The sequence below is a fragment of the Aptenodytes forsteri genome, unplaced genomic scaffold, assembly GCF_000699145.1.
Source record: "Aptenodytes forsteri isolate BGI_AS27 unplaced genomic scaffold, ASM69914v1 Scaffold255, whole genome shotgun sequence".
Classification (NCBI taxonomy): Eukaryota; Metazoa; Chordata; class Aves; order Sphenisciformes; family Spheniscidae; genus Aptenodytes; species Aptenodytes forsteri.
In genome coordinates this window covers 2,726,832-2,743,435 of record NW_008794888.1, presented here as the reverse complement: position 1 = coordinate 2,743,435, position 16,604 = coordinate 2,726,832, and the positions used below count along the sequence as shown (strand labels likewise).

Genomic DNA, 16,604 nt, shown 5'->3' with positions numbered 1-16,604 from the left:
TTTCCTGCTGGCTTTGCAGCTTCGCGTGTTGTTTTTTGAGCTGCGGTTTCCCCTTCAGTTCAAACACTTGGAGCGCGGTGACATAGCTGTAAAGAGGAGGGACCTTTGACGGCGAAGGGATTTCTGTAGGAAATCGGATAACGGCCACGCAGAGACCCCAGAAGCGAAATGCCTTCAAACGCTAATGGCAAAGCTCCTAAGGCTTTGATAACACCAGGATTTCTTGTAAAGTTCTGCTCTTTGAACTTCTTTCTCTGGCAATCGAGTCATGGAAAGACTGATAAAATTGCAGGAGGGGCGTATATTTATTTCTTCGGCGCTGGTTCTTGGCATAAAAGAGACATGGATGTGTAAGTCTGCAAAATGGAATTTTAAATTAAGACCAGAAAATGGAAGTATAGGATAAAAGTTTAAAGTTTAGCTCTGAAGATGACCCTGGTTTATCACATCAGACAATTCCATTTCCAAGGAGAATTTTGAGTATGTGTTGAGATAGTAGGACTAATTGGTGGCAAAGACTGAGAATAACCTGTAAATCAAAACTACAAAGCATTTCATTGTTTAAAAGCTGAAAGCTGTGGGAGTTTCTGGAATTATTTTAAGAGAGGAATTCTAGCCTCAAAAAAGTAATTATTAAGTGGTGTGTTTGTGCTTTTGGTTTGGTCCTTCTTAGCTTTTCCCCCCTCTATTTGCAGTAATCAGAGAGAAATGAAGGTATTTTACAACTTGAGAAATGGAACAGGAAAAGTATGTGATCCGCTAAAGCAAGAGGAAGAGACTCAAAGCCAAGGGAGATAGAAAATGTTCTTAGTCTTGCCTTCAAAATACTTGTCAGAGCTTTCAATAAAGTTGTGCTGCTTGTTCTTTCACTCCACTTCTGCAGATTGAGCACAGCATTTAGTATTTTGCTGCTGTTTCTTATAATCTGTATCTGGAAGTGGGTTAGTAACTTTTAATGATAGATACATCTCCTTTAGAGTAACCCAAAGCATTTACAAACAATAAAGGTTTGTCTATATGGAAGGTAATAGACTTCATCTAGATATAAACTTACGCTCTGCCCCCTATTGCATACCATGCTCCTTGAAGGTAGTGGTTACTGCAAGTTATGAATTGACACTCTGCTAGCTATATCAGTTTATTTTAGGAATACCATTAATGTGCCCTGACAGCGGTTCCATGCAGCTCAGTGTACGTTTACAGTGGAGTATCTAACGTGCTGCAAATTCACAGCTTGCTTAACACTAATTTCTGTGTACAGATAAGTCTACTTTTATAAAGCAAAATCACAGTGAAATGGCAGTCTTTCACATTACTTTTCAAACTAGTATCCCATACATGCTGTGAGATGCATGACCAGAGTTTCAGAATGTCTTACAGCTCCACTTAAATATCTATCTGGTATACTGTGTACTCGCTCATCTTGCCAACAACAATAAGAAAGAAAAACAAACAAACAAAAAAGCCTACCCCACCCCACCCCACCCCTGGGGTGAACTTACCTTTTCCCGGTGGGTAGGAATCACAACATATATATAATTCAGCTGATCTGTGCTTTGTTTTCTAAACATTTAAGTAGTGATCATCACTGTGTCTCCACGTATAGTACAATCAGATTATAATCTCAGTCTTGTGATAAAATGTACCTGACTGTTACCAAGCTTTTCATAGCCAAGTTGCAGTTTAATAATGTTTTGAGAGATTATCTGCAAGGTTTTAATGCTTCTCAGTGGTTAATTCTAAGAAGAAAAAAAGACCTATGCTGACAAACCATCAGCATAGGTCTTTTGCTATTCAGTGCTAAACTTCTGCTAGTTTAAGTGGGTACGCAATTTTAAGTACCTTTGGAAATCTGGATTCATGTATCCAGACCAAAATGTCTAATTATCTACAGTGCTTCTGACTCTGGTCACGCCAGAGAGGCTTATGGGACCTGATTCTGTACTCAGAACCACCTGAGTGATCCAGTAAGAGTCAATATAGCAGAATATGTTTTCCATTTAGTTGCAATAGTTCCTAGCAATGATTCTCTACACCTTGGAAAAATCTCAAGTTCCTCCTGTCTGATGAAAATACCCGTGGTCCCAAAAATGATTGTAATGGTTGTGCTTCTGGTGCTCTGTCAGATTGTCTTTTGTGATAGCCTGAGACTTAAGAAGTTGCTCCAGCTAAATATTTCAAATTACCTTATACCATGGTGTTCTCTGCAATCAGATATGTATTAATATGATGCCAAGAGATTAAAGAAATGAATATCCAGCAGTGGCTGCTACATCATAAAATTTGAGAAGCCATAGCTGTTCATCATATTGTGTGCTGAACACAAAAGTATTCATAAAGAAGTTGTATGATTAAGAAGAGCTACTTACTAGAAAGAACCAAAATACAGCTTTCAGCCCAAAGGTTGGCTTTCCCAAACACTTGGTGGACCTGCCAGGTGTGATGTCTCCTTCAGGCTTCTAGCCTCAGTGAAACTCAAGACTTTGTTATAAGTCTGTTTATATATTTGAGTCTTTCCTCCAGAAATATTTTGAGAAGTCAGACTGGAAAAAAGGAAAACATAAGCTCTCTCTGCAGAACGAAAAAAAAATATCAGTGTTTGCGACTAAAATGCATACAGTCTACTTCACAGGTGCAATAATGTGTTCCAGATGTCTCAGTGTGTGGCTATGGGAGACAAAATGTGTGCTGGAGAAAGTTTTATACCGATTTAGTGGCTCACGTCAAATGTGCTGTGAGGAAGAGAAAGCAAAAGTGCTATTAGCACTGAGGAGTGTTCAAGTTCTACTTGACTGAGTATATCTTTTGATACCAAATATATTAAAAATGTCTGGTTTTTTTCCGAAGTAATTTCTTTTTCTTTCTTTGTATTTTGAGGCTGAAATGGCATAAGGACAGTTTTGTAATTCATTATTACACTGGTTCTGTTTGAGAGAGTGTTAACTGTAAATCAGGAAAGCAAATGAGAAAAAAACCTGTTTTCTATGGTTATGTCATTGGGACAACCATTTCAATGTGGCTAGTAGTGGCTGTCATTCAGTTCTTTCAAGTTTATGTGTTTTTCTTTATAAAATTAATTTCCTGGCAACTGAAGGCTCTTGCCACATGTCCTCAGAGCACAGTTGAATGGTTAGAGTATCTCAGGTTTCTGTTAATTTGTATCGTATTAATTCCAATTAGTTGTCTTGTTTTGCTTCAATATGCTTATTTTTCCAGATACTTAGTAAATAGAGTGGAAGAGGCAGGATGCTGCACACTCAGCGTATAAAATACAGTTAATAAAGGAGGTGATATTTGGAACACTTTTTAATATAAGGCCACCTGGAAGTTCTAGGCAGCAGATGTGCAGATACACAGAGGACTGTAGATACGCACATGAGTTCATGGAATATGGAATTGTAGAAGGTGCACATACACAATACAGTCAAAACTTCTGGGCCAGTGGTACTGTTTTCATACAACTTAAAGAAGGTATAAGGTTCAGTTTTCTAGTAGAGTGAAGAAGTCAGCGTGGAGTGAATGAAAACAAAAAAATAATTAAGTTTATGCACCATAAACTGCGTCTATGACACTTTTACAATGTATTTCAAATAAGATGGGACCCATACCCTAACTCTTTTGTATACTTAAAACTCGCATCAGGTGCAGAGGGGCATTGCAACAATGCCATCTTTTACAGCATGACAGTCAAGACCCCTCATACACACCAGGGCATGTGGTTTTACTAAGCTGTACACAGTGTGAGTCCTCCACTGCAAGGAAGATTAGTGTTTCTGAGAGTGGATGAGGGTGTAGCCCTGTAGGTAGTGCCGAAACGCGCTCCTGAGCGCGAGTCCCTTAAGCAGTCCCACTTCCCTTGCTTTATTTGCCGAGAGCAAACTGAAGCCCCCTCATACAAGCAGCGACACCACAGGCAATGCAATCAACAGAACAACTGACAGCTGTTGCTCCATTGCCTGAAGACTTTGAAAACCATCTGTTATTTAAAAGGAATCTTCAGGCCACTCTGTTCCTGGATTTCCCTACCAATGAACCACTCACAGCATGTAAGGCCTAGAATTCTCTCTCTCCCTTACTAGAGTACAAAATTAAGATTAAAACATAACTAGCAATTCTCTCTAGGCTTGAATGCTGCAGCTATTCTGCCCTCTCTCAGCCTGCAGACGTGGGTAGCTATTGTCCAGTAAAGACACTTTTTAAAGAAGTGACTGCTACTTATTTCTCCCTATGTTTGAACCATTCACTGAATTTCATCTAGCATGTATAAGAAATACCTAGCACATACCTCTTTTTTTTTTTTTTTTTTTTTTTTTTTTTTATCCTTTTTGGCCCCGCTCTGTGATTTCAGGATATATAAGTCCTAGTCCTGCTGAGCTAAAACACGTGTTTGGAATTTCTAGAGCATGCTCAACTTTATCCCACTTCTGAAGAAAAGGTGTCTTTCAATTCATGCTCTAGATTGGGACTCAGAAAATTAGAGATTAAATGTTTTTGCTGTGTTCCAGACAAGCTGCATAACTTTGAGAAAATAATTTATCCTCAGGCCACTCTGTTCCTAAAAGCATATAATTTGTAAAAATGTGGGAAAAGAGTATTTTCATAGCTGACAAAGCTAACAGGAGGTGCTCAAATACACTGGACAGACACCACAGGAAAATGGATTTGTAACTTGGGAATCCTGTCCTTCAGAGCACTAAATATCCTGGACATAGTGGAATAAAACATTTTAAAGACAATTGCTCAATCTGTGGAAATAGAAGAGTTAACTGTTCGTACCATTTCAGCCTGGACCATATGCATCCAACTGTGTATAACTGAATCTTTTTCAGTTCCAGAAGCACTTGGAACCAAACCACTGTGTACAAATGGGATTAAATAAACAACTAATATGTATACATTCTTTTTTTGCCCCCCTTTTTTGATCTCCAGTGGTATTTTGGATGCTATGATAGTTTTTTAGTGCAAGGTTCTATTGAGTTTTAATTGTTTAAAGTTGGGATGTTAAAACAGCTTTCTGTTGCTGTGAAGAAGCTGTTCTAGATGCCAAGTTGGGTATGATCAGTCCTGATCTGAAATTACAGAATATTGGTTCCTGTACACTTTGGGAGGACAATCTAATCTTATTTTTCCAGAAATTCTAGACTGTCAGTGAAAGTTTCAGTTGCCTTTAAAAAACAAATGAGACACAAAACAGTACTAGTTTTTCTTAGCAAAAGTTATAGGTGCTAATTCCGATTCAACAATGCTCCTGCTTCGCTTCACATCAACTTCTTCTAGATACTTGCTAAGCCCATTGGCTTTCTCTTAAACCACTTGCCCTTTAGGACATTTTAATATAGATACCTGGCATATTGCTATTATTGCAAGGGGGGAAAAGGGGGTTTGGGGAGTCATCAGAAGAAAGAGGTGCATTACAGCACCTGTGGCTATTTGAGAGCTTGCAGCTACTACCATACCTACAAAAACATGCCCTGGCCGGCTGAGAGTATAGTAGTTCGGGTTGCTAGAAACACTGAGATCTGCAAGCAAAATGTTCTGTCGCCATAATGGAGAAGTATTATTGCAAGGGGGGAAAAGGGGGTTTGGGGAGTCATCAGAAGAAAGAGGTGCGTTACAGCACCTGTGGCTATTTGAGAGCTTGCAGCTACTACCATACCTACAAAAACATGCCCTGGCCGGCTGAGAGTATAGTAGTTCGGGTTGCTAGAAACACTGAGATCTGCAAGCAAAATGTTCTGTCGCCATAATGGAGAAGGCACAGGTTACAGATATGGTAGTTGTGCTTCTAAGTTCCAGTACAATGTTGCTAAATGCAAGAGATGATGGGCAAAGCGGTTCTCAGAGGAAGAAGGAAGAAAAGAATACAACACAGATTAGAGTGACCCCGGGGCCATTTGAGTTGGCTTTACTTGGCAATCTTATAAAATTTGAAGAAATTATGTGGCATTTTCCACTACTAATGGAGTATATCGCACTTAATGTTTTTCAAAGCTGACTTCCTGCTTTTGCTGAGAAACAAGAATTTATGCTAATGAAGAATACTTGTCTGTTCAGTCTTGTTTCCCTCTCTGGCTTCATCTTACGTGAATTCTTTTTCAAATAAAGATAATTCAAAGTTCACACAGCTCTTTTCTGAGAATCATTATGGAGAAAATGTGACAAAACAAAATGTTGAGTTTGTTTTATCATTCCAAACAAACCACTTCCAAGATCTCAGTGACACTAAAATATTAGAATAAAATGAAATGGAGTGCAAAGAGGCACCAGGGATATACACATGAAAGGTCAACAGAAAAGAAGCTTGAAAAAATTTATTTAAGGCTATCATTTAATATCCTTAAAGCTTAGCCTTTTTATAACAAAGGTTTTAAGAGGGATATTCACTTCTCAGGCATTTGTAACTGCCAGCCCCTTACAAATAACACATACAAGTGGTGATTGAATCCTTTGTGTGTAGAAGTCAACTTTTTAGAAAAATAATTTTATCATTAAATATAAATGGAGTTACTTCAGTCCTAATAAATGGAAAATATGAAGATATGGAACTTTCATAGTCTTAAAGCTGTTAAGATAACTATCCCTTAGGCAATAGGTGTTCCGTATATAAACCTTTGGCAACACTAAACTATAGTACAATTATTTCCTGGCATGCAAGGTGACATAGCTTTGTTACACCCAATGTAAATGACAGAATACAGATTTCAGAATCTCTTAATAACTGGCAGTTGATGCAATGAAGATCTTCATTTATCCCATTTTTATTCTGCATTTTTACTGGTATTCTCCCAAAAGGTCCCTGGAAAAAAAAAGCAGCAGCAATTAGGACATATTATAAATCTCCCAAGGTTTATGAAATATGTGTGGAACATATTTTTTTCTGTTTAAGAGTTAGCAGATGTTAGTTCCACAGACCCCTCAATGCTTCTTTCTAGTAACAGATTGAAAACAATTATTTGTAAAGGAAAAGCTTTTTAATAGTTTCTAATAGATTATTTTCCTAAATTGTTTGTTTCAATGTTGAACTACAAACAAACACAAAAATGTTAAAATGTTAATAAAAACTGTATTTTAACTATAGCTTCTAAATTGTTTGAGGCAATACTGGTTGTTTCAGATATCCAAATCAACTAGTCATTTTGGGTGCTTCAGTAGTCAAAAGACTAAAAGTAATTAATTTTCACAGAGTGGACATCGAACATTTTAAAAAATCTGGCCACTCACATGTGCCTTGAGTTGGCATTTTATTATTTTTGAAATGCTTTGTTAATGTTAACAAATAATTCTTAAATATTAACCTGTTCACAGACCTCAGATAGAAAAAGTTGCTTTTCCAACAGCATTGGCCTATATTCAGGCAAACTAAAGCAGGATTCTTAAATAGTTAGCTATCAGGAACTCAGATTACAGTACCCTATTCCCTAATGACAAGCCACAATTTAAGGCAGTGTTTTATATCACAGTCTTTAAAGAATAATCAATTTGGTGCAATTTTACCAATAAATATTTCTGATTTTATAATGCCCGTGCAAAGGAGAGTTTTATTTTTCAATAATTTAATATCACCTCACTTCTGGTAACATTCAGCGGAAAAACTCCCCTCAAGTTAAATAGGAAACTATTAAATAGCTTTACCACTGATGCAAAATACAAATTGTATTTGGAATGAGTTCTGCTTAGTGTCTTATCCTTGTTCAGCACTGTCTGTAACAAAGTTTGTAACAGTTACAGATATGTCAATAGTTAAGAGAAAAAGTAGCAGAATTTTCCCTAAGTGTGACAAAATACATTTAAAACCCCAGTATATTAAGAATAACACAGTCAAAATTCAGGCACCTTTGGGTAACTTTTGTGTTAATCAGCCATTTTAGGAACTCTTTGGCAGCCATGTCATCAAGGACTTTGTTGATATCACTCGTGAAAGTGCCATCTGCATGTCTTCGGCCCATTTCTTCGGCCACAAGAGCTTTTTCTGGGAAACTTCAAAGGGAAGAAATTATCAAACAATTTGCAGATCAAAATAAACAAGCCATTTAAAGGGGCCTCATTACAGGATTCTAATACACTTCACATATCCTGTGATTTTAAGGAGTTAAGGGTTGAGCCTGATGTTATGGCTCAGTACAGCACGATGTATATCAGAACAGCTTTTGAGGCATTATTTTAACAACAGAATAAGGCAGGGAATAAAGCAGTCTCCCTTTACCAGATTAGGACTGTTCCTTCAGGTGAGTCAAAATTCCTCTCTAGCATTTTTTGGAAAAGCCATACGTACAAAAACATATCTGAGTCTGCAATGTCTGTGCCAAGTAGACTAGGCACCAATGAAACTGACAGTAGATTTACTAAGAATCGTTATTTAAGAAATACCACTACTAAAAGATTATAGTCAATTTTTCAAACATTTTTTTCTGTTTTAATTGGACTTAAGTCCTAGTTATATACTTACAATTAAATTGCGTAAGTATTTAGATATTAAGAGCAGCAGCTTTTTTGGGGGGTTAAAATAACTCAATTACGACACCTGTATAAAATCTATGTGCTTGTTTGCTGTACAATAGCATTTTTTATTTGGAATCAGATCCTGATTCTTGCTCTATCCTTTTTTGACTGTTGGAATACCATTATGCCAAGGGCCTGGTTTAGAAAACTTTCCTCTCTTGTTTCACCCCATCAAATATAGGAAGATTTTAATGAATTCCATTAAGGTGGGCTGATACTGAAGCACACTGTGCTCTGGGATCAATGACAGGCAGACCGGTTCTTTTCATGCAATAATTTCAGGGAAGGCTATATACGAGTTTGACTGCAAATAATACTAAATATTGGGAAGCAGAAGGGTAGTCTACATTTAATTGTTCATCTAGGTTTCTAAGCTCAGTTCATCACAGCTAGACTGTAATATCTCTCTCTTACAGATACTGAAATACCCTATTTCTGCCCATGAGATAAAACATGACAGAAAAACAACTGCAAATCTGAACATCACTATGAAGTGGCAACTGCCTTTCCCTTCTCTATAGAGCTGACCTCAATTATTTAACTCTGCTTTTTCAGGAAATCGTCATTATTTACAAAATTTACTTTTACCTATTTAGTCTTCCTTGACTACAACACACAATCTTGTCTTACAGATTATATTTTATTGTTATTGTTATTATTTTTATATAGTGCGAGAGACTTACATAGTACTTTACAGCTGGTAGAATATATAATCAGAGGATGAACTGAAATCCCTGCCCCGAAGAGCTTACAGTCTAAAGGCAAAAATAAGTACAGAACAGTTAAAAGGTGGGTAGTGGCATGTGCATGGTGTGGCTCCTAACCATGCAGAGTTGGAAATATGATGAGACAGAAGGTGCCTGCAGGAGACTGAAGATAAGGCCATTCTAAGTGTAAGACTGTCACGAAAAAAGATGTAAAGTCATGAGTGAGTAAACGAAGTGAATAGGCTTGAGAAATCTGCAATGAGTATGTGGAGAACAAGGTATTAATGAAGGAAATCAGAGACATAGGTAGGTCAAAACTGTGGAGCACTGCGTCCAGGAAACCGTGAACCATAGCAAAAGAAATAGAGGTGTCTTAAAAAGGAAAATAAGTCACAGCTGTAGGAAATGATAGTTATTTTGGCAGCAGCAACTTGGGGAGACTTTGTAGAGCATGGGAAGAGGAAAAGAAGTCATCAGTTACTGCTGGGAATGATCACCAGCACATGGAGTACAGTTGATGACATTGGTAAAAATTTAATCTTGGAAATATTGCAGAGGACAAGATTGACTGTGAAAGGAAAAAAAAAGAGAAAGGAATTTAAGATGACACTGACTTGAATCATCTCAATGATAGTTAAGGAGACTGTAAGCAATGTTATGTGAAGGGGGAAAGGTGGTAGTTAGAGAAAGGTCTGGTTTAGTTTTAGATATGTGACCTTAAATATAAATTGACCTTTTAGAGTGTAACAGCGTACTGAACAGGTTTGTTTTAATCTGTATTTGAACTTAATAATTTAAAGTGGTAGTCTAACGCCCACAGAATATCTTCTATTACAAAAGAAAAACATGAAGTACAGCAAGAATGATCAAAAACACATCAAGGTTTCATCAGACTTGATTTCTAACCCCAAAAGCAAGGCAAAATTTAATAATAGGAATGGATGGATTCTTACTCTCTTCTTCCTCGTCCATTCACTAACCAAGCAATGAACTCTTTGGCAGCTTGACCTTCCAAATAAGAGGTGATATCACTGGTGTAGGTGCCTTCAGCATGTCTTTCGAATTCAGCATGACGCTTGGAGATCGCATTGCTGAAAGAAGAGCAATACTCTAGAAGCAGACTGCATAAAGACTTAATTTTTTTTTTAACCTTTATTGATTTCTATTTCCCACCCACCAGACTAGCATTTCTTATTAGGGAGAGGGTTTTTTTGCTCCTCAAATTACTCTTGATTTTTTTTTTTCTTGATATCTTTCAGTTCTGAAGGCATTGTCTGTGCTATGCAATACAGTTTTGTGCAGAGATGCCTGAACTAGTTCTGAACAAATCAAATCAGGCACTGAAATCAAATATAGCTGCATTGGAATGGTCTGCTAGATTAATTAGCTGTGATCAACAAACTGTATTGTATTCTACAGACATACTTTTTGTTACCCCTTGTGTTAACCTAAACATTTCCATTAAGCCACTCCTCCTGCCTTCATCTTCATTATTTCTTAGCCAAACTGTTCAGACTTAATTCCTTTTGAATTTACATTTTGAATTGTTTTGTGAACACTCTTTTAATCGTCGTTCTCACCAAGTGATAATCTTGGAACAATTTCCAGCCTAATCACCTGCAGCTTAACAGAGAAAGACAATTGCCTTCTCCCTCCCTACACCTCATTGTGCTTCTTTCTCTGATATAGTACAAAATTATGTCAGACTGGCCGTTAGGAAGGCAAGCTGCACTGAGAAGTAGACATATTATGGAATATTTTCCACAAATAAGTTCCTTAACATTTCTATTTCAGAATTTGCTGATTTCCACCCAATTTTCAGGGCCTCTAGCTCTTTCTATTATTTTTTATCTTCTTGGGATTTCACCATTCCTCCTAATTTAGTACCATCTGCACTTTTCATCAGCGTGCTAACTAGGGTTGTTTGGAACATTTTTAATGAAACATTCATTTTGTTGAGATATGCTGTTTCATTGAAGCTGAAACATTATTACAGATTTGTTACTGATATTGACAGTGTTTTGAATGGAAGGATCTTTGTGATCCAGGCTATCCTCTTTGGAATTTCTGACAAAAGGAGGAATGAGTATAGGTATTTCAATCTGTTTTGCAAAAACACTTACTGGATTTTTGTTTTATTTGTTTCAGATTTCCAACCCCCCAACCCTCTCCCAGAAACATTGTCAAGAAACAAAATTCTGGCCTCCAGCAGGTCTTGTGTTCTCCTTTCCTGTAATGAGTGGTTTATGTAACATGGGACCGAGTGCTTAGGGCTGAGCATTGTATCGTGTTTTATCAGCTCCCTGCAAATTGGTGCCTGGCCATTTTCCTTTCATTAGTCTTCTTACTGATTTTCTTTTCCTCAACATAATGTTTTGTTTTGGTTTTTTTATTCAGCCTTTTTCTATACCAAGTTTTTCGTTTTATCTTATTCTCTACTCTCCTTTATTACTTGGAATGTCCTTTCCTGAAATCTATTCTCATCCTATTGCATTCCTTGAAGCCACTGCACATAGCTATAGAACACAGGTACAGGAATAAATAACATAGAGACATCTCCTCTTTCCTTGTAAAAAACAGGTGTGAGATAATTTCTTTTTATAGGTATTTCTTTGGTTGTGGTAACATTGTAAAGAATACTAGTTGTTTTCTTTCTTGTTTAACAGAAAATGAGCTCAAACTGTTTTTGAGTAATAAGTTATGGCAACTAGAATACCTTGAGAGCTGGTCCGGGAATTTGTCATTTTCTTTGTCCTCCTGTCCTTGTTGGCTGTAGTGGAATTCCACCATCATTAGATCATTATTACCAGTACATTGCAGAGCATGCATAAGCTGATAAGATTTTATTGGTTATAATTTAAATATTATGATAAACAACCATGACAGATGAATATTATAAATAATTTCAGGCTTATGAATTTAAATTAATACAATGTCCAGAAATCATTACTTTATACTTTAAAGACTTCCACAGGGATTTAAAAGCATTAATATCATAGATTTTTGGATTCTGTGGACAGATCTTCTCTGGAACACAGGGCATAGGCTTACATGCTTTTACATTATTATTGCTCTCAGCTTGGTAGCTTGTGTTTAATCAAAGTATATTTTCAAAAAACATGCCAACTCATGCCTTAACAGTATACTTACGATACTGGTAAAGTATCCAGTGGTCAACAAAACTTAAACCTTAGCTCCCTTTTCACAAATGAAACTTCAGGATTAGAGTATCCATAGATAGGAAAGTTTTATTAAGGCCCAATGGCCCAGACCTTTATGTGATATTTACATATCTTATTCCTATCGAACTTAATTCATTCACTAAAACAATCTGTCCCAAAGAGGCTGAGATAGTCTTTTTAGGTGGCATATCAGGTAACATACTGATACTACACTTGATTTATCCAAATCCTTTTGACTGATTTTGCATATATTCCCTGTTTCTAATAACATATTACAATTATATATAAATTTTCCTTAAGTACTTTACTTATTTGAGGATTATACATGGTCTGTGATGAGAAGCTGAAATCCAGAAACTGAATTCAGCTAGATTTTTGGCTGTTTCTGTATATGGAGATCTATAGCAATGTGACCAAAATGCTTACCCATTTCTTTTAGTGCTCATTAACCACTGCACAAAGTCCTGAGCTCGTCTAGTGTCCAAGTACTTGCTGTAATCACTGGTGAATGTTCCTTGTGAGTGGCGTTTCACTTCATTCAGCTGTCTAGATTCATCTAATGGTTCAGACTGGGAAGCTTTGAATGATCTGTGAAAAGTTTAGAACTTGTTAATTGGCAACGGTTATAGTACATTCTACAGGTGCATTGACTTTTCTTTTAAAAATACTATTTTGTACTCTTACAAAGTAAAAGCAAGTGGCATATTGATCACTAGCTGGCTAGTAAAATGAATCAACATAGCAGATTGGGTACTGCACAATTACAAGGTCTTCTTGGCTAACTAAGGCAGCTATTGCTTGTAATACCAAAAACTTCTGTGCTATCCTGTGCAATATTAAAAACTTTTGCCAATTCCAATGGTAGATTAAGTACTGTGTCATAGTATACAAAAAACTATCTTTAAGTCATAGCATGTTTTGCTTCAAACCGTAAGAAAACAAAGTTCAGGCCAAGTGTTTCTAGAAGTTTGATCTAAAGAATTTACCTTGATTTCTCCTCTGTATCCTGAAGAGGATTTTGCCAGCTGCCTTGAACTATCATTAAAAGGAGCCCAGCAACAAAATAAACACTTTTCATTTTCATTGCCTGTCAAAACAGAAATAAGGCAAAAAAGAAAAATGTAATCATGTTTACATACATCTGAATCAATTACATCAAAAAGAGACATCCTTAATGCTGATCTAAACTTGATGATATTGACACCCTGTGAGGACGGGGTCCGTGTCCAATGGATGGAGACTGTAGTGCCTTGGGTAGGCATCCAAAAGACGTAGTCTCTATTCTAGTCTTTCTCTAGGCTCTGGTCTCTATTCTAGAATGCAAGGTGGGCTGAGACCAACTCCATCCTCACTTTCTTTTGTAATACGAGGATAAAGGTCTGTATCTCCTTTGCTCTGTGTTCTGCTGATGGCAAGCATTAGACCTGTTTCTGTAATATTGTTTTATTGCAAAACTAGGGTATTGGTGTGACTTTTATTTTTTTTGCAGCTCATTCACTAGAGAAAAAACAAAGCAAATCTCTGTCAAGAATACTGTCACATTAGCAGCTCCCCATTCTTTCCTTCTGGCCCTCCACCCTCCTTTTAAAAGTTTTTTTTTAAAGTAATGGATATTTCAGCAGTAGGCCTCTGGACTTAATAATGACTTATTAATAGGTGTGGCTCCTTAGAAAAAAACAACCACCAAACCACACACTGGCTTGTGTTCAATTCATGATGTGATATGTCAAGTTCTGCTTGTTGCACTATTGACATAATACTTTATTTCAGCTTAAGGGCTTCCATTATGGGGCTATATAGGATATACAAGATATGGGGTATATACTTCATATTAATGGTAATAAACCAAAGCAGAAAATATTGTCTCCCAGATGTAATTCTCACTGTTACAGGTCATTCTATTGGCTTCAACCATGTAACAGAAATGGCTACATTATTATATGTGTCTTCATCACGCACACTGTAATAACCTGACCAGTCTCGCTGACTTTAATGTGAGATTATTCAATATAAACTAGAGTATTACAGTCTGTACCAATGCTTTGGTGATCCACAGCCAAGCTGTGATTCCCTTACTTGAATTAGTGACTGGTTTACTCATGCAAGTAGTACAGTTATAACTTTTAGTGAATAGTCACGAATGGGAATAAAGCATTCTCTAATCCCCTAATTATGTGTGCTACAATTTTCATTGTTCAATGTAGTAGTATTGGTCTGTTGACACACGATCCCCTATAGGACAAACTGTTGAACAAATGCTATTCATTTTAGGCTCACAAAACCCTGTGCAAAAGCGACTATGAGCAGCTAACGGCTAATAGACTCAAAAGTGCTTTGCATAAACAGGAAACGAGAGGAAATCTAGTTACAAAATCAACTAGTATATATTGTTTATTTTTAATTATTTTGGATCACTTAAATTTATGGAATGAATGTATAGAAAAGGAAATGAATTTAAAATTTGGTTAGGTACTTTTGACCGTGACAAAGAAATTGAATATGCCATTCATTCAATAGCTAAATGCTCATTCATTGAATGGTGAATAGTAAATGCTCATTCATTCTGACTTCAAAATCAGTATGGATCACAATATTAACCTGCTGTAAAGCAACAGAAATTGCAATGAGTTCACATCAGCAAAATGTCACTGGAAATAATTTCAGCATGTACTTGGACTGATACTTGTGTATTTGAAAGAGCCCTTCTGCCATCCGTGACACTTTCCTATGGAAGTTTGTCTTACAGTCTGAAAAACAAAGGGAGGTAGGAAAGATGAGTGCATTGAAGTAAAGTGGTAGGTGGCAAAGTAAAACCCAGGCAAAAAACACCCTCCCCACTAAATGTAATCTGCACTGAACTCCTCCGGCTCCGCTGGAGGAGTTATTTATTGAAATTCAATGATTTATAAAATAAGGCAGTCTGAGTGGAAACATATCTATTCTCTATTGTAATGCCCTGTCACAATAGGCTGAATTTAAATATACTATGGCCTGGAGGAAGCCATAAGAAATTTATGAAGGAATGATATGTAGAGAAGGTGCAGATTACTCTGTCTTGAGATTTAGAGTTGGCTCTGCACCGAGCAGTGCAAATTGGGGGGGCTATATGAACATCTCTGAAAAAGTAAACTCCTGCATCAAAAACATTACTGCTGTAGGACTTCTACTCTGTCCCAGAAGTCTGCCCAGCTTCAGAGTAGATTTTTTTTATGAATCTGTTTCTTCCATCTATTAAAAAATAACTTACAGTTGGAGACACAAAGCTTGACTGTTGGCAGGCATTTTACCTATGGTTAGGAAGAATGTATTGCTTCTGGTACTTCATGAGGCCTAATTTTTAAGAGAATCTTAATGAATAATATAAATATTTTACTAGAATACCTCAGTGTCAGTATCAAAATATTTAAGGCAATCAAAATCTTAATCAAATCTTAATCAAAACCAGGAAAATAAATTGATGAACTTAAGATTTTCTGGTGGATTGTACTATTAAGCAATGGGAGTCGATTTCCCTCTCTCCACCAGAAGCCACTGCCAGTGTTGCTCATTTTTTCATCAGTGTGTATGGAGACTCTTTTCTGCCTTCTGTAATGTCCTGATATATGAGATTTGATGCCTGCACTTGCACCTGCTATAGTACCAGCAAATACCGTAGCAGCCATGTACTCAGTCCTATTATAACTCTAACTATAATATTGAACTCTCTTTTCACTGTTTCATTTGGAGCTGTAATTTGGTGGTGCAACACTGACATCCAATGTTTATCCCAAAGAATGCATAATTTCACATTTCATAGGCTTCCAACAACGGAACAAGCTCTGCCTATTCTTTGGGAGACAACTTTGCTGTGGTCACAAAAATGGTTTGATTGTAACGTAGTGACCCCCATGCTAGCTGATATAGCTGTAAATAAGGTGACTTAAACACCAGATAAAGTCTGGCTATTGCACCATACATAACCTCGAATACTGTGTTCAGTTTTGGGCCCCTCACTACAAGAAGGACATTGAGGTGCTGGAGCATGTCCAGAGAAGGGCAACGAGGCTGGTGAGGGGTCTGGAGAACAAGTCTTATGAGGAGCGGCTGAGGGAACTGGGGTTGTTTAGCCTGGAGAAAAGGAGGCTGAGGGGAGACCTCATCGCTCTCTACAACTACCTGAAAGGAGGTTGTAGCGAGGTGGGTGTCGGTCTCTTCTCCCAAGTAACAAGCGATAGGA

The 16,604-nt window shown here is 37.1% G+C and overlaps 2 protein-coding genes across 2 annotated transcripts in view; both read right to left on the bottom strand.

Annotated features, from left to right (window-relative positions):
• DPP4 (dipeptidyl peptidase 4) overlaps nucleotides 1–1,519 on the bottom strand; it is a gene marked incomplete at its 5' end in the record, with an annotated part of 43,931 nt that extends 42,412 nt beyond the window's left edge. Inside the window, one exon of the mRNA XM_019470902.1 lies at nucleotides 1,503–1,519. Coding sequence (XP_019326447.1) covers nucleotides 1,503–1,519 — 17 coding nt within the window. The remainder of the gene's footprint in view (nucleotides 1–1,502) is intronic.
• Nucleotides 1,520–6,296: 4,777 nt separating this feature from the next.
• GCG (glucagon) overlaps nucleotides 6,297–16,604 on the bottom strand; it is a 15,508-nt gene continuing 5,200 nt past the window's right edge. Inside the window, exons 2-7 of the mRNA XM_009274905.1 lie at nucleotides 13,375–13,475; nucleotides 12,815–12,976; nucleotides 11,923–11,976; nucleotides 10,160–10,297; nucleotides 7,834–7,977; nucleotides 6,297–6,796 (exon numbers count right to left, since the gene is read on the bottom strand). Coding sequence (XP_009273180.1) covers nucleotides 6,772–6,796; nucleotides 7,834–7,977; nucleotides 10,160–10,297; nucleotides 11,923–11,976; nucleotides 12,815–12,976; nucleotides 13,375–13,472 — 621 coding nt within the window. The 5' untranslated portion in view covers nucleotides 13,473–13,475 and the 3' untranslated portion in view covers nucleotides 6,297–6,771. The remainder of the gene's footprint in view (nucleotides 6,797–7,833; nucleotides 7,978–10,159; nucleotides 10,298–11,922; nucleotides 11,977–12,814; nucleotides 12,977–13,374; nucleotides 13,476–16,604) is intronic.